Source organism: Protobothrops mucrosquamatus, unplaced genomic scaffold (genome assembly GCF_001527695.2).
Source record: "Protobothrops mucrosquamatus isolate PMUCROS unplaced genomic scaffold, P.Mucros_1.0 scaffold_128, whole genome shotgun sequence".
NCBI classification, from domain to species: Eukaryota; Metazoa; Chordata; class Lepidosauria; order Squamata; family Viperidae; genus Protobothrops; species Protobothrops mucrosquamatus.
The window spans coordinates 209,641-232,982 of record NW_015386204.1 but is presented as its reverse complement, the minus strand read 5'-3'; the positions used below and the strand labels follow the sequence as shown (position 1 = coordinate 232,982).

The 23,342-nt window shown below is 37.6% G+C and overlaps 2 protein-coding genes across 5 annotated transcripts in view; one reads left to right on the top strand and one right to left on the bottom strand.

The window, feature by feature from the left end:
• The window catches only part of BCCIP (BRCA2 and CDKN1A interacting protein), an 11,223-nt gene extending 9,733 nt beyond the window's left edge, over positions 1 to 1,490 (bottom strand). The window contains exon 1 of the mRNA XM_015817599.1: positions 1,310 to 1,490. Coding sequence (XP_015673085.1) covers positions 1,310 to 1,462 — 153 coding nt within the window. The 5' untranslated portion in view covers positions 1,463 to 1,490. The remainder of the gene's footprint in view (positions 1 to 1,309) is intronic.
• A 67-nt stretch (positions 1,491 to 1,557) lies between these two features.
• Positions 1,558 to 23,342, top strand: part of UROS (uroporphyrinogen III synthase) — a 25,756-nt gene continuing 3,971 nt past the window's right edge. Inside the window, exons 1-7 of one of the 4 annotated variants that reach the window (XM_015817563.1) lie at positions 1,558 to 1,709; positions 6,067 to 6,215; positions 8,020 to 8,103; positions 11,093 to 11,189; positions 11,313 to 11,387; positions 14,259 to 14,333; positions 18,006 to 18,089. In XM_015817563.1, coding sequence (XP_015673049.1) covers positions 6,153 to 6,215; positions 8,020 to 8,103; positions 11,093 to 11,189; positions 11,313 to 11,387; positions 14,259 to 14,333; positions 18,006 to 18,089 — 478 coding nt within the window. In that variant the 5' untranslated portion in view covers positions 1,558 to 1,709; positions 6,067 to 6,152. Of the gene's footprint in view, positions 1,710 to 1,891; positions 1,982 to 5,732; positions 5,757 to 6,066; positions 6,216 to 8,019; positions 8,104 to 11,092; positions 11,190 to 11,312; positions 11,388 to 14,258; positions 14,334 to 18,005; positions 18,090 to 23,342 lie in introns of those variants that run through there. The other 3 variants (XM_015817580.2, XM_015817572.1, XM_015817588.1) reach the window with 3 other exon arrangements.

Genomic DNA, 23,342 nt, shown 5'->3' with positions numbered 1-23,342 from the left:
AAGGGGTTTAGGAGTATTAAAATAAAATTGATGTATTCATATGTTATAATTGTATTGAGAAGAGGAAATGCTCGGTTGGTACCCCGGCTTGCACTCGAGGAGGTGGTCAGGAAGAGGGGGGATGTAGAAAGGGGAAGGAGGAAGGAGGAGAGGTTGTGGGTTAGAGGTAGGAAGGAAAGGCAAGTGGATGAGGGCGGAGGCAGGTCGGGGACTGCGGAGCGTTTCCGATAATGTATTGAGTTGGATTGTTTTTTTGTGTGTGTGTTTGTGTTATAAATGCATCATATTACTTATTGTTTAATTATAAAAATTAATAAAATTTTATTATAAAAAAAAAGCAATCAATCAGAATAAAACTGGAAGGGACCTTGGAGGTCTTCTAGTACAAACCCTCCCTCCCCGCTCAAGCAGGAGACCCTATATCATTTCAGAAAAATGACTGTTGTCTCTTCTTAAAAATCTCCAGTGATGAACCACCCACAACTTCTGAAGGCAAGCTGTTCCAGTCGTTAATTGTCCTCATTGTTAGCATGTTTCTCCTTAATTCTTCTCTCCTTGATTAGTTTCCAGCCGTTGTTTCTTGTCCTGCCTTCTGGTGCTTTGGAAAAGAAGTTGACCCCGTCCTCTTTGCGGCAGCCGCTCAAATACTGGAATACTGCTATCATGTCAACCAACCCTAGTCCTTCTTTTCTCTAGACTAGCCAAACCCAAATCCTGCAACTGTTCTTCATATGTTTTTGTCCCCAGGCCTTTAATCATCTTAGTTGCTCTTCTTTGCGCTTTTTCCAAAGTCTCAACATCTTTTTTGTAATGTGGTGACTAAAACTGGATACAGCATTCCAGATGTGGTCTTACTAAGCGGTACTAATACTTCACGTGATTTTGATTCTGTGCCTCTTGTTTATACAACCAAGGATTGTATTAGCTTTTTTGGTTGCTGCCGCACACTGCCGGCTCATATTATTTAAGTGATCGTCCATTAGGACACCAAGGAGTTCTCCCGAATTCAACTAATTCGGAGTGAACGGGAAGCAAGTGGGAAATAAAGGGGATTTCCAGGCGAAATTACACTGTTAAAAAAGGAAACGGCGGCATCTTCTCAGGGGAATGAAGCCAAAGCCAGCAACCAAGCGGCGTTTTTGGAGCCCACGTCCCCACCTGCACCCGCACCTGCACCCCCCTCCCGACTCGAGGCTACGGACAAATCCGGAGCAGCTCTACCGTAGTCAAGAAGCTCTAAAACTCATCTTGTCCACTTGCAGGCAGAGGTTGGAAAAGAAGCCGCCAGGCTGGGGGGGGCTCAACTCACCTCGTTAATTTCTTCCTCATCTTCCTCGCTATCACTCTCCAGGTCCGAATCAGATGCCTGGCTGTCACTGCCTTCCTCCTCCTCCTCCTCCTCCTCCTCCAGCCGAGACTTTGAAGGCCCATCCGCCTTCCTGCGCTTCGCCCCCGTGGCCATATGCTTTTTTCTCTCTCTCTCTTCCGCTATGCGCATGCGCATGCGCATGCGCTGGCCGGAAACGTGGGGGCGGCGGCGGGGGAAGCGAAAGCAAAGGCGAGAGAGCTAGTTGGGGGGAGAGGAGCGCCGAGTCCTCTGGACGTGGTTTGGAGAAGCTGCCTCCTGTGGGGAGGATCCACGGCGGGGAGGGGGAGCTGTTCCTACTCAACCAATGACCGATTTACGCCGGCTTTGCAGGCTTAGATGGGTAGGTAGAGAGCGCATTCCGAGAACGGAACTTCGTCGGTTTGGGCGGAGCTTGGCTTCTGCCTCGGCTTAAAGCAGGGGTTCTCAACCTTGGCAACTTTAAGACTTGTGGACTTCAACTCCCAGAATTCCTCAGCCAGCTTTGCTGGCTGAGGAATTCTGGGAGTTGAAGTCCACAAGTCTTAAAGTTGCCAAGGTTGAGAACCCCTGGCTTAGGGAGCCTTCGGATCCGAGTTACAAAAATGCGGACGACCGCTCGGGGGTTGCAAAAGGGTGCGTAACCCCATTAATGCTTGGTTGCCTGCAAAGAGGCTGTCCGCGTCTTTGCCTCTCCAATGCAGTAAGCCTGCTGTATATGCGTGTTTAATGCGTGTTTAAATGTACCTAATTACTCCCCCCTCCCCCCCGCAACCTCAACTTCTGCTGTACGGTTTGTTTTTGTAATAGCCAACCTCCAGTGACAGCGAGCTGTGGCTTTTTCTGTTTTATTATTTTTTATGCGTATGACTTGAATATTGCCCCAAAGGATTAGAATGCTGGGTAGGATTATACACGTATGAAGGAACAAACGTTTTTTTTCAAGGCATAGAAATCTCGTGTTAGCAACACAAGCTAAGAATGTACTGCAGTTGAAGTGCCCCCCCCCTCCAAAAGAGACAGCGGGAGAGAAATACTGCATTCAGTAGAGGCGGGGAAAGATTTTTAGTCTTTATTTTTCTGTGAGGGAATGAGAGGAATAAAATACCTTTGTATCCTGCTCATTATTTTTTATTATCATAGTATTTCCCTAAAGTCAAGAAAAAGTCAGTGCAATATTATGGTGAAGTTATGTTCCAAAAGCATCCTTAAAACATTGCCTTGTTACAATACTTTAAGAATTACTAGAAGTACTTATAAAATGTAAATGCCTATGTTTCTGATCACATAAAATTTTCCCAAATCTATACTTGGACAGTTCTTTTATCCAGATCAGCAAAATGACATAAGCTTTAGAGTGCTCCACCACTTTTCCAGAAGCAAGAGATTACAAAAGCAGAGATTTGGGATGAAATACACTTCCAGGATTAGGTCACACATAACCCAATATTTTCCTTACGGCAAATGGGAGACAAGGAAATCTGACTGTTGTAATTTAATATTATTTTAATTTGGCCTGGTATTACTCCCATATTAGGCAAGACAAGTGCTTTAGATAATTCTATTCCTCACCCCATTTACTCCCAGATTTTATAGAGAAGCTTTTGGCCTGTTCCTATCTATTCTGATCCTATCCAGATCCTATCTATCCATCCAATTCATTTGCCCTCATTCCAACCAGATCATAGATTTACTCTCCTCTACAATACAGTACATAATATAATAGATGCATTCTCCGTTAGAGGGGGGTTTGCTTCTTGGTGGTCAGTAGGAATAAAAACACCACTTCAGGATGTAATTGGAAAAATTTCCCATCAAGAGGAGGGTGAGGCAGTATAAGTTATGTAAAACCTGGTACCCTGATGATACTGTTGACATACTGTTATGATGTGATGTACTGTTACTGTACATCTTTCTGGTCTGAAAGCTTAAGAAAAAGAAGGTATGCTACTCTAAAAATTAATGGTATTTTTAAGTATGGCTGCCATAAAGGGTACCATTTGCAATGTGGCTCCCAAGAAAAGTATAGCTTGACAAGAAAGGCTTAAAAAAGATGAAGGGGGGAGAAGTAGTCCTTGGATCCACAACTCATTCTTTCGATTCCAAGCTGGTGTTCTGCTCTAATATCATCTATATAAATAAAAATGTAAATGCTCGTTTGTTCAAAATCTTAAATCTCCGAAAGTTCTTCACCGATTGCTTTGAAATTTTGATACAACGTTGCATTCGAATATGCGCGTGTTTTTATATACCTACTATTATATAGATGTCACACCTGTGACAGGTAAAAACATTTAACCTGTCTTAGCCACAGCAACGCGTGGCTGGGTACAGCTAGTATCTAATAAATATCTACAGACCCATCACATTCTGGACATCTATTTCATCTTTTCCACTCAGGACACCACTATAGAGCATTGCATGGCAAAACAACTAGACACAAAGATAGTTTTTTCCCCTGTGCCATCACTCTGATGAACACTTAATTCCCACAGCATTGTCTTATTTCTCATCATTTCTCATCTTCTCATCTTTCCTACTATCTTTTTCTATTTGTTTCTTATGATTTATCAATTGTTTGTAATTATAATTAATGATTATAACTATGATTTATAATCTGTGGCATATTACTTACTGTTTGTATGTACACTATGAGCTTATGCACTGGAGACAACTTCCTTGTTTGTCCAATCACACCTGATCAATAAAGGATTCTATTCCTATTTCCATTCCATTCTGTTCCAAGAAAGCAAGTTTAAGAAATGAAACACAGTAATGAAGAACTTGTAATATTGTAAGACATCAAATAAAACCCCAAATATGACAAAATAGCAAAATTGAGATTGTTCTTACCACCACAATTGAGTCCAAAATTTCCTAAGCAAGACAGTTAAGTGAAATTTGCCTTATTTTACAACTTTTCCTTGCCACACTTGTTAATTGAATCACTGCAGTTGTTAACTTAGTGACATGTTAAGTGACTCTTGCTTCCCCATTGACTTTGCTTGTCATAAAAGGTGATCACATGACTCAGGATACGGCAACCATCATAAATACATGCCAGTTGCCAAACATCCAAATTTTGATCATGTGATCTTGGGGATGCTGCAACAATTTTTAGTGTGAAAACCAGTCATAAGTCATTTTCTTCAGTGTTGTAACTTCAAATTGTCACTAAATGAATGGCTGTAAGTTGACTAGCTATTTCACAAAATGCATTGGCAGGATTCAAAGAAGTATACAGGGATAAACACACATTTTTCATAACAAATAAAACATCACACCAACAAAAAAATCAACCTGATGACTAATGCAAACATTAATACATTTTTTGGGATCAAATCAATATCTTTATTGTAGTTTTTATCAGCCTTTAGAGTTAAAAAAGAGAAATGGTTCAACACAAGAATTTGTTATTGGGAAAGACAAAACAAAACAATATAATTAAAATTTTTGTGGAGTTGTATAACTTGATGAATATATTTGGCCACCTGATAGGTGATCCCTTAAAAATCAAGTGGTCCTCATGTTTGGAAATGATTAGATCAGAGCACATCTTGGGCATCATTAAAGAGACATGATAGGAGGACATGAGGAAGAGTTTTTGTCTCCCTGGAGCCACAAGGGCAAAGTCTCTGCAAATAAGGCGTCCCATGAATTCTTCCTGCCAGTAGCACTGATGGGAGAGACTCAAAGTGGGCTCTGAAAAGGCTCATCTACTGTACATTTGCTTAAGGTCAGAATGCATAGATACCTTGCAGTAGAGGGCTTGTGGCTATCTAACAGTTGATGATAGAATTTGATGGGTCACTGGTGATAACATTTTGGGGATCAGTGCCCCTGATTCTCTCACGATTTGGCCTTCTCTACGGTCAGTTGACCTAAATATTTAGGAGAGAGGCTGCAAGGTTCTGCTGTACAGAAACTGTGCCAATGAGAAAGGTAGCTGTCTGGTAACAGCAAAGGCATCTGGCCACATTTTTAGAAAATACCACTTCTTTTATTTCAATCTAAATTTAACTTGCTTAATTGGCTCATTTAAAATGCATGGTTTAAATGTCTGTTTTATTCTGTAAATTAACCACACATTTGAAAGGCAGATGAGAAGTACACTGTATAAATACACCTAGATCTCATGGGAACCTCTGGTGGATTTGAGACTGTTTCGTGTTGAGAAAAGAACATCCCCAATGCATTAAACAAAATGGATCTCTCTCTCCTGCTGGACCTTAGGTTATCTGCCAAATACTGTAATATTGCTCTGAAAAAGAGCTGTATGTTCACATTTGACTTGGAGTATATCTGAAACCTCTTGGCAGGCATAGCTTATCTTTTTTGTGCAGGACAACAACATCATCTGGGATGGGCTTGTTTAGATGTCCACATGCAAATACTGTAAGAGCATTGGCAAGTATGTATTATAACAGTGGTTATGGCTCTCCTAACACTTTGGTGGAATTCCAAAATTATATGTTACAAAGTTAAGTGCAAGATTCATAGTATACAATTAGCATGCTGCATATTTGTAAAATAAAATCTTTTACCTTTTCCTTTCCAGATGCGAAGACATATCGTATCATTTAAAGACAATGTGCATTTTGTTAGCCTTATCAGGGTTGATACGCAATTGCAGAGGGTGCACATTAAGTGCCTACTCATTGTGTGATCAACACCGTTTCAGAATTGTTGTTAATTATCCTGTTTCTTGTAACCATTAACAGGTACAACTCTTCTACAAAAAAGAATCCTGATTTAGATTAATTTCCATTTTGTGCTTCGCTATTACAAGGTGTTACACAAGTAAACAATGAAAGTGTTGTTATTGAAAGATCCAAAGGAAAGTGATAGTGGACCAGATTCTTATATAAAGGTGAGTAACCTAAGAAAAAAAATTGTATTTGAATTGCATTCCAGCTTATCCAAAATGTAATTCTTCATTTTAGTGTAATGGATGTACTTAACAGATGACATTTCACTAAGAATTGAATTATTAAACACCCCCCCCCAACTTTGACTAGCTGAGACAATATGTTAGTTTTTGTGCCTCTTTTTGATTGTCTTTTGGAAATAATATTTTATTGTCTGTGATAGCTATGAATTAAGGGCTACTGTCAGAAGTAATTTAATGTGTAACTCATTTTTATTGTAAAAATGTATTATATTATAGCCTCTCTTTTCAACTTTATAGGAATTATTTCCTGAAAATGAAATACATGGCATTTTATCAAATTGATGTACCGTAGGTGAATAATATACAGATTATATTTTATATTTTAAAGAAGTCTTTTTTGGTTTCAACCAAAGTGTCAAAAAATTGCCTTCTCCTACATATGCCCTCACAATAATTTATCAGCATTTTATGAAGTAAGACACATGTTAACAAGGAATAGATAATGACTGTTTAGTAAAGCTAGCTTTTATTATAGAAATCTCCTTTATTTAAATTAGAATGAATGGTAGAAATGGTGATTGATGTCTTTAATGTCTGACTTTCTTGTAATACTCTTGTTCCTACATAAAAGAAATGCAGGTTTTATTTTTAGAGCAATCTTCCACATTTTACATCATATAGACTAACTAACTAAAATTCATTTTAATGAAGTAATCTATTTAGCATGTATAATCATGTGCAGGAGTGTTACTATGAATTCAGCCATTTTTCCACATCACAGTGAAAACAGTTTAGAGAAGCTGTTGCCAAAGTCTTATATATTATATTCCTGAAAAAATAATAGATGAAATATGCCTTTAGCTATTTTCCAAACCATAGTTTTTTTCCCCCCTGGCATGATGTTATTCGTGAAATAATTTTCATGGCTAGATATGTGTCTCTCTATTTTCAGTGCTGTTTATTGATTCTTATATACTTTTTGAATTGCCTTGTTACAATACTTTAAGAAGTACTTATAAAATGTAAATGCCTATGTTTTCTGCTCACATAAAATTTTCCTAAATCTATAATTGGACAGTTCTTTTATCCAGATCAGCAAAATGACATAAGCTTTAGAGCGCTCCGTCACTTTTCCAGAAGCAAGAGATTACAAAAGCAGAGATTTGGGATGAAATACACTTCCAGGATTAGGTCACACGTTACATTTTAGGTCAGAGTCAGACAGGTACTTGGGCTGAGGCATTTGTTAATGGAAATATATTAGTATCAAACTGCTCCAAAAGTAAAGAAGATGGTTACTCAACCAGCTCTAAAAACATAGGTCATTTAATCTTGTGCCATAGTTAAAGTTCACAGGTTCCTGGTTAGTCTAAAAATAGAAATTAAAAACAATACTGCAGTAGTGTTTATATTCTAATCTTTTATCATCTTCTCATCTTTCCTACTATCCTATTGGTTTTTATGATTTATCAATTGTAGTTTGTAACTTATGATTAATGATTGTAACTATGATTATGACCTATGACTTATTACCCACTGTTATATGTACATTGAGAGCTTATGCACAGAGACTTGTTTGTCCAATCACACTTGGCCAATAAAGAATTCTATTCTATTCTATTCTATTCTATTCTATTCTATTCTATTCTATTCCATTCTATTCCATTCCACTCCACTCCACTCCACTCCTAAATCCATAATTTTAGGTGTTTCAATGAGTAATGGGTAATAATTCAATTGGGATTCCTTTTTTTCCATAAAACTCTGTACTTCTCTTTTAAAGGAACTTGGTTCACACGGACTCAAAGCAACCTTAATTCCAGTTTTAGCATTTGAATTTATTTCTCTTCAAACTTTCTCTGAAAAAGTAAGTTTTGAATGTTATTTGAAGTAATATCCCATGCTATTAAAACTATGAATTTATCTTTCCTTTCATTCTGTTAATTTGGTTAGCAATTCAAATGTTGATGTTATAAACCCTATTGGGGACAGGACACTTATAGTAAGTCCTGTATGAGTGTGTTTGTGTGAATTGTAATAGATAAGCAAAAATGTCTGATTCCTAACAGTTTGGTAGCGACAAACTCTTCCATCCTAATATTGTGATAATCAAAAATTAAGAGAAAACTATAATGGATTTTAAGAATATAAGAATAACCTTGCTAATCCCGGCCAAAACCTAGTTATCTTAATCCAGTATTCTGAGCAAATGGTATTGTATCACATATATTCAGAAAACTCACAAAACATTTTTCACAGTTGCTTTATACGAACTGATCTTTAAATGCTGCTAGTAGCAGTAATATAATTGTACATGTTGATGGCTGCATTAATAGGCCCATCCTTCAGCAATGTGTATAGTCAGTCGTGTTTTGAAATCATTTAGTGACTAGCATCTTTCATGGCAGCAAATTCTATTCTTTGCATGAAGAATGATTCCCTTTTTATTGGTGCCCTGCAATTAAGTTTATTATTCTAATATTCTGAGAGAGGGGTAATTACTATCATGGAGTTGAAGTACTGTGACCATTTCTAATTTTGGTGGTCAGAACAAATTACAAATCTAAGAATGTCTTAATTTTAAATTTATTTATTCATTCAGTCTATATGTCTGCCCACTCGTCTACATCTCTGGACAGCTCACATTTATTAAAAAACAGCAATCAGATTAAAAACAATTTTAAAAGCTTAATAGCATCTGCATTGAATTTCCTTTAGTAAATCTTAGTATCACGTCATTTTTATGTTAATTTGGAAGTTTCTCTGATTATACATAGACTTGTTTTCAACTTGTATTAGTATAAAGTCGCATTCTAAATCTCTGAAGCAAGCTTACCATCCAGACCATCAAAAGTGATGGATGGGGGAAGAAGAGAATGAAACTAGATTAAAATAGTTTATTGTTGGGATATTTCAAATTGCAGTACAACAATGAACACCATTTTTAGCATTTTTGAAGTGAGGATAGAATTTTAAATACAAATTTAATACAAGCAATCTAAATGATTTTAAGGCCAACCAACTTTTAAAAAGTGTTTCACAGCAGGTTCTAAATGAAAATTCATAAGCAAAACACAAAGGGAAGAAGTCTACCTAAGTTTTTCTGCTTTATGAGTCCGGAGACATATAATAACAATAAATATGTATATATTAATATAGCAATTAAATCTTCAAAATGTACCATGTAGGTTTTTTTTTTACTATTATTGAAACAGGTCAATGTTCAAGACCAAAGAACTCTGAAATCTTTGCTTAAAACCTTTTAACTATTTACACCATCCATACTTTTTTCCTTTTACTAAGAACCAATGCATATAGGAAATGTTGCCTGTGACACTGCTAATTCAATAATATCTAGAAGAGATATGTTTGCTTACCAAAAAAGTGAACTAGACCTAGCTGACCTTTTTTTCATATTTGTTTCCTAAAGACTTTTTTTATCCGGAATCAGTAGAAGGGAAAAACTTTATCGTTCATAAAAGATGAGTGAGCACTTTGATAGTATTATCATTGGTTTAATGGCTTATAAGAAGAATTAGATTTTCAGTGAGTAAGTTTACTTCTGGGTTATCATTTTGATAAGGGTAGTTATTTGAGGAACAAAAGGCCTTTATTTTATAATTACCGTAGATATAAACTTAAGTTTATAGCTAAAACTGATCACTAAGTGAATTAGCAATTATCAATCACCATTTAAATAAAACATAAAAATACATGTATCTTTCTTGACTATTTGTAAACACCTAAAGATGTTTTACTTTCAAATGCTTTTAGGGGTGGTTATGGAGCAATTTATTTTCTTTTCATTTTCTTTGCCATAGTTTATCATTTAATACCAAAGTTCTGAGATGCAAAAAATACCAATGAGTAGATAACCCAACAATAAGTCTAATTATGCCAAAATTAGGGCTAACTTAACTTGATTACCAGAATGGATCTCTTGAGCTAGAAATTATGCTGTTTCTTTTTATTGTAATGGTTCTTGGATTTTATGAATAGTACACAAAGCAGATGGTTGAAAGGTGTCTTAAAAGAATAGCATCTTGTATATATGTGGTCTATCTATCTATCTATCAACTATGCATGCTAATAGGGTTGTAAACATACGCTGATATGAGGTTATACAGCCATATTAATATGCATTTTCAATTATGTATAAACTGGATTTTTAAATATGAGTCGTATTGCTATTTCAGATTAAACCTTTTCACATTTTTAGGCATAGGTTGAACTATGCCTAAATAAGGAGCACAATAAGGAGCTGTCTCAGGCAAAAGCAACAAAATGTAAAAGAAGAGAGAGCAGCATTCATACATTACACTCTCTCTTCAAGTGGTGGGGGATGCTATCTGATCACCAGTCTTGAAGAAAGGTTCAACTGCCTACTATGGTTGACTTGGCTTGAAAAATTAGATATGTCCCTAAAATTCGGCAACAAAATGTTGATGGGAACATTTCTAAAAAAAAAATCCCACACTTAATTTATTTTTTTAATCACAGTGACATGTAACCTACAAAGAAAGTTACCCAATCAAAAAATGCCTTAGTAGTCTTAAGCTTGATAGCTTTTATGTTGTCTTCTAATGATCCGTATATTATATTCAAAGTGCTTATCAATTTAGCACTTTATTATCTGCCCTAGAATCTTCCCCTATGCCAATCTCAGATTGTCACAATAAACTTTCAAAGATTTGGTATAATGGGATCCCATTATTTCTAAAATGGCAAGTTTTAGTGTTTTTACATGTATTAACATTTTGATGAAAATAATACTGAAACTCTTTGCTTTCTAAGTTTTCTTGATGGTGAATATTATATTAATACTTTACTTATTTTTTTCTCTCTTCAACAAATAGCTTTTTCATCCTAAACAATACTGTGGATTAATTTTTACCAGTCCAAGAGCAGTAGAAGCTGTTAAATTAGGCCTAGTGGATAGTTGTAAAAAAGAAGGTGAGCATAATGTTCTTTGCATGGTTTTATTTTAGTAGTTTGAATCCGCCTATTGTGGTTTGTTCACTATTGCTTATGGCTTAACATAGCATGAAATGTGAAAGATGCATTGTTTCATTTTAGCTTGGAAGAATTATCTAAGAGAAGAATGGAATACTAAACCTGTTTATGTGGTAGGGAAAGCTACTGCTGGATTAGGTAAGCCACTTCTTTAGATTCATATAAAAACGTTTAAGAAAAGTATACATCAGGCTTTTTAACAGATAAACTCTATTTTGGCTGCAGGACAAAAAGTTTTCATGTTAAAACAAGATTAGCAAGTGTATTGTCTGACTCTTTGCTTCTTAATCCTCTATGGCAGATCAAGGATTCAGTCAGCTTATCTAAAACTCTAGTAGTGTAGCAATCCAGGGCTGGAGACTCCGAGAAGGAAGTCCTCCCTTAGCCATGCAATAGGGCCAGTCACTCTCCCTTAATCTAGGATGCTTTACGAGGGTGCTCTTGTGGGGGTAAAATGGAATTCACATTGAGTTCTTGAAAGAAAGGTGGGATTTAGATCTAACAAATAAGTAAGGCATCAAAGTGGTCAGACTCCTCATATACGTATGAGCAATCTGACCATTTGAAGCCTTACTTATTTGTCAGGATGTGCTGGAGGAGAAAATACATTGATATGTATGAAGTATGTTCATGGTCCCCAGTATTACACATATGGAAGCTACTTTGTAATTATTATAGCATTAGAAAATGGTTTTTGGACATTTATACATCTGATGTTGTCAGATTCCCAGGATGGAGGGAGTGCATTCCTGAAGAGCAAAAGACATTGCAGTTTAGATAGTTTGTGTAGGAGAAAGAGAGTTAAGACAGCCTCCTTCCTAGTTCCCAGAGTATATGTTTTATGGTGCAAGTAGTCTGCTTTAGTTTGGCAAGATTGTTGCCTATAGGTGAGGAACACAATAAAAGAAGTTGGTTAGAAGAGTTTCTACGTATCTTTTTTGGCTTTTGGAGGCTGACAGACTCTCTGTGTCTGTTTGCCTTTTTTCCTATTTATCTCTGGGAATCAGTAGTTTCTAGGATGTTTCCATGTTTTTTATCATAAGAAAATAATGTTTGGAAGTCTATTTTCCATATACAGTAGGTAATCCTCAGCTTTAATGGCCACAATCAAGAACAGAACTTCCATTGTAATTTGGTGAACTAATTCACTGAATTAAAGAAGTACTAAGTAATTTGATGAACTAAGTCAACATGTGCCTGGACCTGCTTTTATGACCATTTTTACCATGGCTGTTAAGCGAATCACTATAGTGGTTAAGCAAATTATTGTGGTCGTTAAATGAATTGCACAATTGTTAAGCAAATCTGACTTTCCCAATTGACTTTGCTTGTTGGAAGCCAGCTGGGAAGGTTGTAAGGACTGGGTCGCCTGTCTCCTATTATTTCTGCCTATCCCATCAGATCTGGCAGATTGGGCAAGCTCCAGGTCTCATCTACTAAACAGTGCCAATAGGTGAGATCCTGGAAGCATGTCTTCTCTGTCACAGTGCCTGCTTTCTGGAACAGCATATCACCTCCGAGACTGATATCGCCCTGCTTGCTTTTATTAAAGAAAGATCCTGGGCATGGGGCCAAGATGTCAGATAAGCCAGTTTTATGTGTTTTTCGTGGTGTGGAAGCTGGCTTATGGGCCTTTGTGCAATATAAATATTATTTGGAATTCATTTATTTTGGCCAGCCATAACAATTGACATAATAAATGAATAAAGCAGGGATATTTTGACAGCAAAGTTAAGTATTTCCCAGTTAAATTATTGCAACAAATGTGTATATTTCACTACACTTTGTACACTAATAATTCTTGACTAGATTATTTACAGTTAGGTAGTTAATGGTAATTTTCTGACTGGCTTGAGAACATTTGCTTTTATATATTTTATAGGAACATTTGATTGGTGGTTTTTTTGTTTGTTCATCCTTGATAAACATTGTTAATAAAATTCACACTAGGCAGTTTAATCTGATAACTACTTTTGGGTTTCAGCAATGGCATTCTGTACTAAAAGACAAATCAGCTTCTGTTTTTAAAGAAAAGGCAAATAAAAAAAATGTCTGGATGCAATTTTAGCTTTAAAAGTACATTGAATATATCTACTCCTTAAAAGCCATAAAATATGCCCCCTTCAATTCCACTGGAAATAAATGGTACTATACAGCTATGTGTGCATGAAATCTTTGACTCAACCTTACTTTAAGTATCCTCTGAAAGTATTCTCTTTTGTAGCAGTATAATCTCATATTTTCATTGTCTTTCTAGACTGTAAACCTGTTGTTATTTTTGTAATGATTGTATTCTATACAGTGGCTAAGTTACTGCAAAAATAACATTAGGAGCCAAATAATTAGACAGCAGCCATGCGTCAACTCTACAATGAACCTGGCTGCAGCCATCTTGCTCGTTCTAGGTTGCCACACGAAAGGGAAAGGGGACAGAGTATCTCTGTTAGTCTGGGAACCAAGATCATTCTCTTAGAAGAGGGTTGGGCGTTTTGTTAGAAAGCCCGTCAAACTGCTCTATTGGGTATCTTAGTTTTTGCATAGCACTGGGATGGGAACTTTTACTTCGAAATAGTGTAACTCTTTGGGGGGAATTTTAGACTTGGTTTCACTTTTGATGTGCCGATATTTTATATCCAATAAATATGTTCTTTGAGGAAAATTCAAACCTTGGAGTTCTGATTTATTCGGTTCTATCTATCAGAACCATGACATCATGTTTTTCAGCAAAGTATAATACTAACTTATTTTTATTCATAGTACATGTAAAAAAAAGTAATCTATTGCTTAATTGCAGTGATCTGGTTACCAGAAGCAGGGTGAACAACTGTGATTTAACCATGTTGCTATGCAATTTCCTTGTGTCTCCACAGTTGATCAGGTCTTTAGATTGCATATGATAATTTTAAAACAAAATTCTACTTTTAAACAATGACACAGTAATATCAAATGTCTATAAGATAAGCCTTCATTTTCTTTACTTATCTTGTATCCTCCTCCTCCTCCTCTCAGTAACTGAAATAGGTCTCAAACCACAAGGAGAAGATTGCGGAAATGCTGAAAAACTAGCAGAATTCATTTGCTACCGTAAGTGGAAACATAAGTTTCAATGACAGGTGTACGACTTTATTCTCTTCAGTATGTATATGTTGCTATGATTTTATGGACTACATAAAATACAGAATGTTTTCTTTCCTGGTTAACGATGAAAGAAGTCCACAAACTTCTCATTATAGTGAGACGTGATTGGCAATAGTGATTGGCCTTGAAATATGTATCAACAACAATAGCAAAAATAGCATCCTGTGGGATTTCACAACAAAAGGATAAATGCTAAAATGTAGTGTTAGTTTGGAGGGAGAAACCTGCTTCTTCACAAAATTAAAGTCTCTAGTTCTTCTCTTGACAAAACATTTGCAAGAAAAGAAGTCATGTAGGCCATTTGCTGTTGGATGCCCAAAATGATTTTCTTCTATTTTGCAAGAGAGGGGTTGGTTACTTTTTGTTTATGGCAAAAATAACCTTTTGGGCCAGATGTCACATTTGGTATTTTGAGAGCATGTCAGTAAAGGCATTCCCGAAAATGGCTGTTAAATAATACCCAACATAGTGGGTATTGGCCAGTGCCAGAGCATCCATTTACCAGAAGTAAATCTGTCTTGTTATTCCCTGTTATCCGTTCTGATTTCCCATAATACTTTCTACAACTCTGAGATTTCTTTTTTTTTCCTGAGTCAGTGAATCTACTTTCACACAATGCATGAGCTATGGTCACCAATTATTTTGATTTTTTAAAAAAACATTTATTGGACCTGCAGCTGTACAAAGCACATGGAGATGATATGTAAGTTAAGGCTAAAGTGGGTGCCTCATTTTACAGCATGCCAGTTCCCTATTTAATTTTATTTCAATTTCTCCTGAAACTTTTATGAAAACACAAGATCTACGTGTTAATTAAAACAAAGGTAATTGATAATAGAAAATTTAAAATGCCTCATTCATACAGCACTTTAGTTCTACAATTGTTTGGACATATAAACCAAAGACACTTAAATTATCTCACTGAGTTGTATTGGGCCAAAGTAGAACTATATTAGTTTGGATCCAGGGCAGTTGCTGTTATTTAAGAAATGTTGTCTTTGGTATTAGCTTTGGCTGATCTACTGTGCTAAAAAGGTTAGCTGTTCCCTTAATTAAATAGGTAGCATTAATGTTTGTCTTTCTCCCAAGATAAATCTTACAGGTTCTTTTTAACAATGTAATGCCACATGTAGGTGGTTATACAGAAAGAAAATACTATAGGAGCTTTCCTTGTTAAATTGTATACTGCTATCAAAATGTTATTCTTTTGTTCTAAACCAATTTAAAAGGATTAACTTTCCTTCTCGGGAATCGCATTGGCTTAAGCCTTAAGAAGCAGTATTTAATGTATTTTCCTTTTACGGTATCTCTGCATTTTGCCTCAGATTTTTTTTTTTTTTGCTTCATGTTACTGACATCCCTGTGGTACCTAATAAAACATAAGGTTATTCTGATGAAGATGATTAGATCTTAATAAGGTCATTCTATTGGTTATTAGATTTTCTTCAATTAGGAATCTTTAAAGGCAAAAATATTTTTATAATGTTTAAAATAAGTATCTCAACCATTTTTAAAAATAGGTCTGTTCTCCTTCCCATTTTCTCTCACATATAAATCACTGTAAGTAAAAGGATACAAATCTGGTAGAAATATCTACATCTCTGAATTGGAAACACTGTTTGCTCTTAGGAAGCTTTGTGGATGCTTTAGGGTTGCTAATAGAAAGGCAGGTTTTTAACAAAATCAAAAGGTCTTCACTTATCTTTAAATCCCTTACAAAGAAACACATTATAAGCGCACCACAAGCAAAGTAGCCATGATAACTTCACTCTTTTGCTGGAGATACAGAAGACCATCATAATGGGACAGGCCTATATTGGAAATTAACAGTTGGTGTTAACATCAAAGCCTTGTTCGTATCAGTCTGCAGGGCCACATTTCAGGCATTTGGCAACACAGCCATATTTATGGCCCTTTTCAGGTCATGTGACTATGTTTTATAACAGTTTTGCTGAAAATCAGCAGTTACTTCTGATATTCAGCAAAACTGCACCATAGTGAATAATGGATTCACTTAATGACAACGGCATTTATTTTATTTTATTTTATTTATTTTGTACCATAGTGTTCACTTAATGATCACCATAAAAAAGGTTGATCAGTTCAATCAGTCATATGACTGACCCAATTTACAATGGTCACGACATACAGTATGACCATAATGGGCAGCCTCCATTACCACTATAGGTGTACAATGAGGACTACCTATAAATAGAACCTAATAGAAATAAAGTATGTCCATTTGCTCTCCTTACAGTGTTCATGTGTGTGCTTATGCCTCCTTTGGGTTGACTCCCAAAGTTTTTTGCCCTAAAGATGTGTGCTGACGGCTCTCTTTTTAGTCTAGCTGATGCCATTTTTGGCTATGCGAAGACCAAGAAAAATGAAAAAAAAATAGAAATTCCTTTTTTTAATATAGCAGATAAACTGCACCAAAGGTCGCCATTCTTTTGCCCATATCTGCCTTATTTATTTATTCATTCATTCCATTTCTACAGCCACCCAACTCAAGTGACTTTTTTCAGGCCATCCTCAATACCCAGACCTCTTACATTTCATTCTTCCTTCCCAATTTTCTGTCCCAACTATTACTATAAAATAGTCAATCAGCATGGGCCTAATTTTATTTTTCCCTTTCATTTTTTCTCCTAAATATTTATTTGTACTGGAACAAAGGTTGTGCTTCGGGGGAAAAAACACACAAGCCACTGCTGTCTGCTGTCTTGGTACAATTCTGGCTGCAAAGTGTTGGCATGTATACCTGAGCATCCAAAACATAAGAACTAATGATGATACCTGCTCTAATTATAGAAGTGCAATCTAGCCATTTTTAATGTTCCTAAGCCTGTAGATATAATCATGGTTTGAGACAGTAAATAATAAAATTAATGAGAAAATGTTAGAAAAAAAACTGTCATGGAAATGCATAAACAAAGAACTGTTTTTCTTAAAAAAAAAAATCCTTCTTTGCTAATTTCCAAACAGTATTTGTTCCAGCAGAACTAGTGATTATGGAAATATCATCTTTCAAGATGATAAAATGATAGATATAACTCCAATTAACAGTCCCTCCTAATGTTAAAAAGGATGTTGGCTGCAGTCAGTAACAACTGAAACACTAATTAGAATTGGGAACTCTTTTCAAAGCAAGCTGTTCCTTCCTGTGGACTGTCTTGACCTTTCCTTTTGTGCAGAAGATGAATTTATCCTGCTGAATTGAGTCTTTAACTTTCTACATGTGTGCATATATGTGAAGTCTGAAGAATGCCAAATGTCAGAATGGGAGGAGAAAATGTATTAAAATGTTTGGAAGCATTCTGCTCCGAGCTCTCTGTTGAATAGCACAAGAATAGCAAAGCAATTAATCTTTTTGCCAGATCTTTTTAGGCAAACATCTATAACTCGGCAATGAATTATTTTTTTTAATTTACATGCTAAATAGCTTCTACTCTATGGGACCTGTGTTTAGTTTTAATGTTTTCAGCAATTGTAAGCATACGAGTCAAATACATTACACTTCTTACAGTGTTTTAGAGTGTGGCCATTTAAAGCATTATTTTGTGCTGTTTGTGCTTAAAATGCCACTCTGAATTAAATCCATTTTTATTTCTTAAACAGGGGAGCCATCCAATTCATTGCCTCTTCTTTTTCCATGTGGTGCTCTAAAAAGGGAAACGCTTCCAACAATGCTCAAGGACAAAGGTTTGATATAAAACATATTTTTGAGCAATAGTTTTTCTACTCTAAGAAGCTCAGAGGAAATAAGGCAATGACTGTTAAGCAAACCCAACGCACCTCACAGTGTTATTGTTGTGGGAAACGTAGGAAGGAGTATTAGGTTGTGTTTGCCACCTTGAGTTATTTATAAAAATAATAAAGGTGGGATAAAAAATAAATATAGAACCTGAAGAGTTGGAAAGAGTCTCTTGGGCCACAATATGCAATTCTCCATGGTGCAAGAACTAAATATGAAACTTCTTCCCACAGATGGCTCTCCAAACTTTGCTTGCACAGATCTAGTTAAGGGAATTCACTATCTCCCTCTGTGATTAGTTCTGCTACCTCATTTTTATTCTCAGGCTTCTTAACATTTTTTTTTCAGAAACTGCTTTTCTGTAACATAAGATTATAATTTGGTGTTTTAGATTCTGGGCTGCTAGATTACAAGACTTCTTTCTGTATGACACCCTGTAGGTATTTGGAAAATACTGTCATATTCTCTTCTGTCTTCTTTTCTCAAGACTGAGCTACTCATTGTCTCATTTCATCTTTATAATAATTCTTTGGTCATTGACATTGTCCTCTGCACCTATTCCAGATTTTCTGAATCTTCATAAGTATGTGGAGGACAGTAGTATCACTATGGTGAAAGCAGAAGAATTGGCCACCTTGGAGCTCCTTAAGCACAGGAAAGCCTGGTGGGGCCTTAAGTCAGTCTTGTCAGAATGATCTTCTACTGATGCCATTAACATTATTATCTAAAGCTTGGAAATTACCTAATTATCTTGACTTTCATATAATACTTGATTCCAACTCCATTTTTTTTTTAAAAAGAGGATATATTCTAGTCACCATGACTGTTCTGGGTGGATCTTAAGAAACTAAACTAAGTATCCAAGTGTGTGCTGTGGATGAGACTTTTGTGGGCCTGCCAAAATTCAGTTGAGTTCTAGAATGTTCTAACAATGTCAGCACAGTCTGGAATAGCCATATGTATGATTGGTAGATGCACTAGAACTACAGTTATAGATGAGCAGCTGTTGTTTTCCATTTCTCATTCTATGGCATGAACTGATCTGCTTACAGACAAGACATAGGCATGGTTTGTATATTACTGTGCAATGTAACCACTATAATGTCACCTCACTTCTGGTCAATGAAAAAAAAAATAAAGCCCCCAATTGTTTAAAATACGTGGAATAAGATCTTGACTCAGAAGATCTTATGAAGACTGACATGTCTTCTAGGCATCTTAAGAGTTGCCTAGCAAGAGAGCAACTATATACATTGAATAAACAAGTTCAGAGCTCAGGTTAAGTATAGAATAAATGCTGAAAATCTCGTGTTCAATCCCTAGCATCTCCATATAGAGCAGTGGTTCTCAACCTTTTTAATGCCGCGACCCCAACCGGTCGTAAGTCGAGGACTAAACCGGTCGTAAGTTGAGGACTAAACCGGTCGTAAGTTGAGGACTACCCAACTGGTCGTAAGTCAAGGACTTTCCCTGCCCGGGAGCGCCACACATGCGTGGTTCCGCCCCCTGTGCCGGCCGAGGCATAGCTGGCAAGCGGCAGAGATGAAGCAGGCCGACCACCAGCTGGCCCAGCCCAAGGGACTGGCGGACAAAAAAAATGGCGGACAAAAAAATGGCGGACAGCCTTGCTTGGCGACCCCCATGAAATGGTCGATCGACCCCAAATGGGGTCCTGACCCACAGGTTGAGAACCACTGATATAGAGGTAGAAGAAAATTCTGCCAGATACCTTTAAGAGCCTATATCAGTAGGGTCAAAAAATCCTGGCTAGGAACAAAGTCTGGAATTCTTTTTTTCTTTGTTCCTTTTTGGCGTTTGTATTTTAACTTTGGAAATAAAACAAAAAATTAATGCAAAACAAAATCCTGGCTAGGACGGACCAATGCTCCAAATTAAACTATGATACTTTCCTAAGTTCCTATACAAAAAAAAAAAGAGTCCCCTTTTACCAAAGATCTATTCATCCGGCCAATATAAGTGAGACAGCATTTGCTAAGGCATTTCACCTGCTGGGAGGCACATAGGAGTGGGCCTTAGGGCAAGGCATTCTCTCAGAGGTATGTCTCCTTGGAAATAACAGGGCAAGGATGGCTCGTCTCATACAGATTTCTGGAAGCTGGCAAGGACTTGGCTGGAAATTCACTGAGTGATTGGTGCCATTTTAATTTAATGTGTTACTATGATGTTATTAACTTAGCTTATATTATTATAATTGCTGTATTTGTATTATTACAGGACAGCCAGTGAGACTAGGGATTTGAGTGTTATAGGAGAGCCAGTGAGACTAGGCATTTGGGTGTTAGACTGCGGAATGCGATGTTTAGGCACGGACCCTTGGCCGCGCCTCCTTCGCCCCCTGCCACCCGCCTCAGCCCATTTACAGCCAACTTTCCTCTTCCGCTGGCCCTCCCCTGGCCATTCTCCTCAGCCAATGGGCCCCTGGCCCTCCGCCCCTCATCCTTCAGCCCAGGCCATTCATCCAGACAACCGTTTGACCCGGGCCTTTGGCTGCATGGACAAATAGCCCTCAGCCAATTAGGTGGCAGGCAGAAGCAATGGTGCTGGGGGGGCAGCATGTGATTGGTAATGGGTAATGGCAGGGATTGGGGGGGGAGCATGCAATGCAAGATTTTTAAAAAGTACTGTTGCTGCTCCACAAGTTTTGGGACCTTGAAGATCTGTCACCAGGACTGGAGGGAGGGGGAGTGGCGGCAGGAGTAGCAGCCACTGGGGCCACGGGGTGCAGAGAGGCAAGAGTGTGTTGCGTGTGACCAGAAAGGGAGGGAGGGGTGCCTCAAGGGGGCTTGGCAAAGACAGCTTGGCTCACAACTCAAATGAAAGGGGAAGAGGAGCAAGGCCAGCGCAGCTTCTGCAGTTGTGGGCGGTGGAGGGAGCCCAGGTGAACAGCAAGGCCGGAGTGGCTTCTGGTGTTGCATGGGGGGGCACAGCAAGCGAACAAAGATTGCGTGCAGCTTTTGGCATTGTGGGGGGGGTGCGGCAGGTGAACGGAGGTGGCGCACGAACTGCCCATTCAGTGTCAGGCTGGAGTCCAGGAGCAGAGGCAATGGAGGGGAGGGTGGGAAAAAAAGGGCACTGCTCTGCAGGTTTTTTTTTTTAGGTGTCAGGCTCCAGGCAGAGCAGGGAGTGGTGGGCGGGGGCTTCCCATTTTGTCCATCCTCCCCTCCGTTGCCTCTGCCACCCTCGCACACGCAACGCCAGAAGCTGTGTGCTACCTCTGTTAGCCTGCCGTGCTCCCCCATGCAACGCCAGAAGCCACACCGGCCTTGCTGTTCGCCTGCACTGCCCCCCCCACGCCACTTGAAATTGCAGAAGCCAGGCCAGCTTTGACTTTCGCCTGCATTCCCCCCTCATGCCGCCTGCAATTGCAGAAGCCACGCCAGCCTTATCCTCTTTCATTTGAGTTATGAGATGGGGAAAAATCCAGTAAACAAACAATCCTTAACAACAGCCCTGACAGTGCCTATATTATTTTTGAAGTGTACTTGTCACTCAAACATTTAGAGCAGGGGTCACCAACCCCCGGTCCATGGGCCAGCACCGGGCCACAGCATGCGAGCAACCAGGCTGCACAAACAAGCAAAGCCCCATCCATGGGATGCAGGCAGCACATGAAACCATGCCCTCTCCGGTCCGCAGAAAAATCTTTCTCCACAGAACCAGTCCCTGGTGCCCAAAAGGTTTGGGGCTTCTGACTTAGAGGATTTTAGCTGTCAAAAATGGACAACTTTTTATGTTTGCTAACCAAGTCCCTTTGGCATAAAGAATATCCCAATTGGTTCATTATTTTTAAAATTATGGCAGTGATCTTGAAAATGAATTTTTATGGTCATAATATGAGATGACATTCACTTGTGTTTTCTCTGTCACCCCTACACATAATTAATCTTGCACAGATGCCTGGTTTCACAGCATTGACAAATAAAACGTTGAATTATGGCCAGCTTATTCATTCTTTTAAGAACAATACAAAAATGGAAGAAAGTTAATAGTGTGCCATTTATATCAATATGTATGACATTGGAAAGGAGTATTGGTCTGTCATCTCACTTTTATAATGCTCAGTTAATTGGTTTTATTCTTTTTTAAAATAGCAGAGCAAAGCCTAAATAGACTTGATGACTACCATCTGCTGGCAATAAACTAATCACAGTTGTTGTTCTAAATCTAGTTGTTCTAAAACAAAATCACCAGATTCATCAACCTGTGTCACATTTCTTCCTGTCTTGGAAAAATCCAGTCAGTGAAAAATCTGTGATACATCCTCACAATATTATACATTAGGAAATATTCCTCTGCTGTATAGTTAGGATTCTTCCACATACACAGTTGCTTGAGGTGCAGAGCATAGACTACAGAGAAAGTTCCTGTATAATAGATTGTATATACTTTATACCTCACCAGCATTCAGTATATATGTAATTTATTTTCCCATAGTGTTTAACTACCAAATTATTCCTTTTTTCAATAATTCTATTGCTCTTTTCAAATGCTACTTTTGTCTGATGTTTTGTTATGTTCAAATACTGTATAATCTGGAATTTCAAGAACAGAAACCTTCATCCATATGCATAATTCCACTTGATTAAAAAAAACAATTGTCATTAATTAAATACCTTGTTCATATAAGATGTTATTTTTGATCAATAGTAATCCAGATTTTAAATCAGGCATGACTGCTTCCTTTACAGGCACATTTTTATCCAGCTAAGTTGACATTGCTTCCTGTTAGTTGACAATTTTGGAATTGCAAAAGGGTGGATCTATTCAGGGACCTTCCAAATCTATATTTTTGAGTATTTTCACATAATGAATTATCACATCTGTAGGTAGAAATATTTCCCAACTAATGCCAATGATTGGTCCATTAGTGGGTGAAAGTGGCAAGAAGGTGACAAGCAACAGGGAGAAAGCAGAACTATTTAACTCGTTTTTCGCATTTGTCTTTACACAAAGGGAAAAAACAGACCAACCTATCAAAAACAGTGCCATAAAAAACAGAATAGAAACACAAGTTAAGATAGGCAAGAAAATGGTAAGTGAGCACCTGTCCAGCCTAGACGAGTTCAAATCACCAGGACCAGATGGATTACACCCCAAGGTTCTCAAGGAACTGGCAGATGTGATCTCAGAACCACTGAACTATATTTTTCAAAGATCCTGGAGCACTGGGGAACTACCAG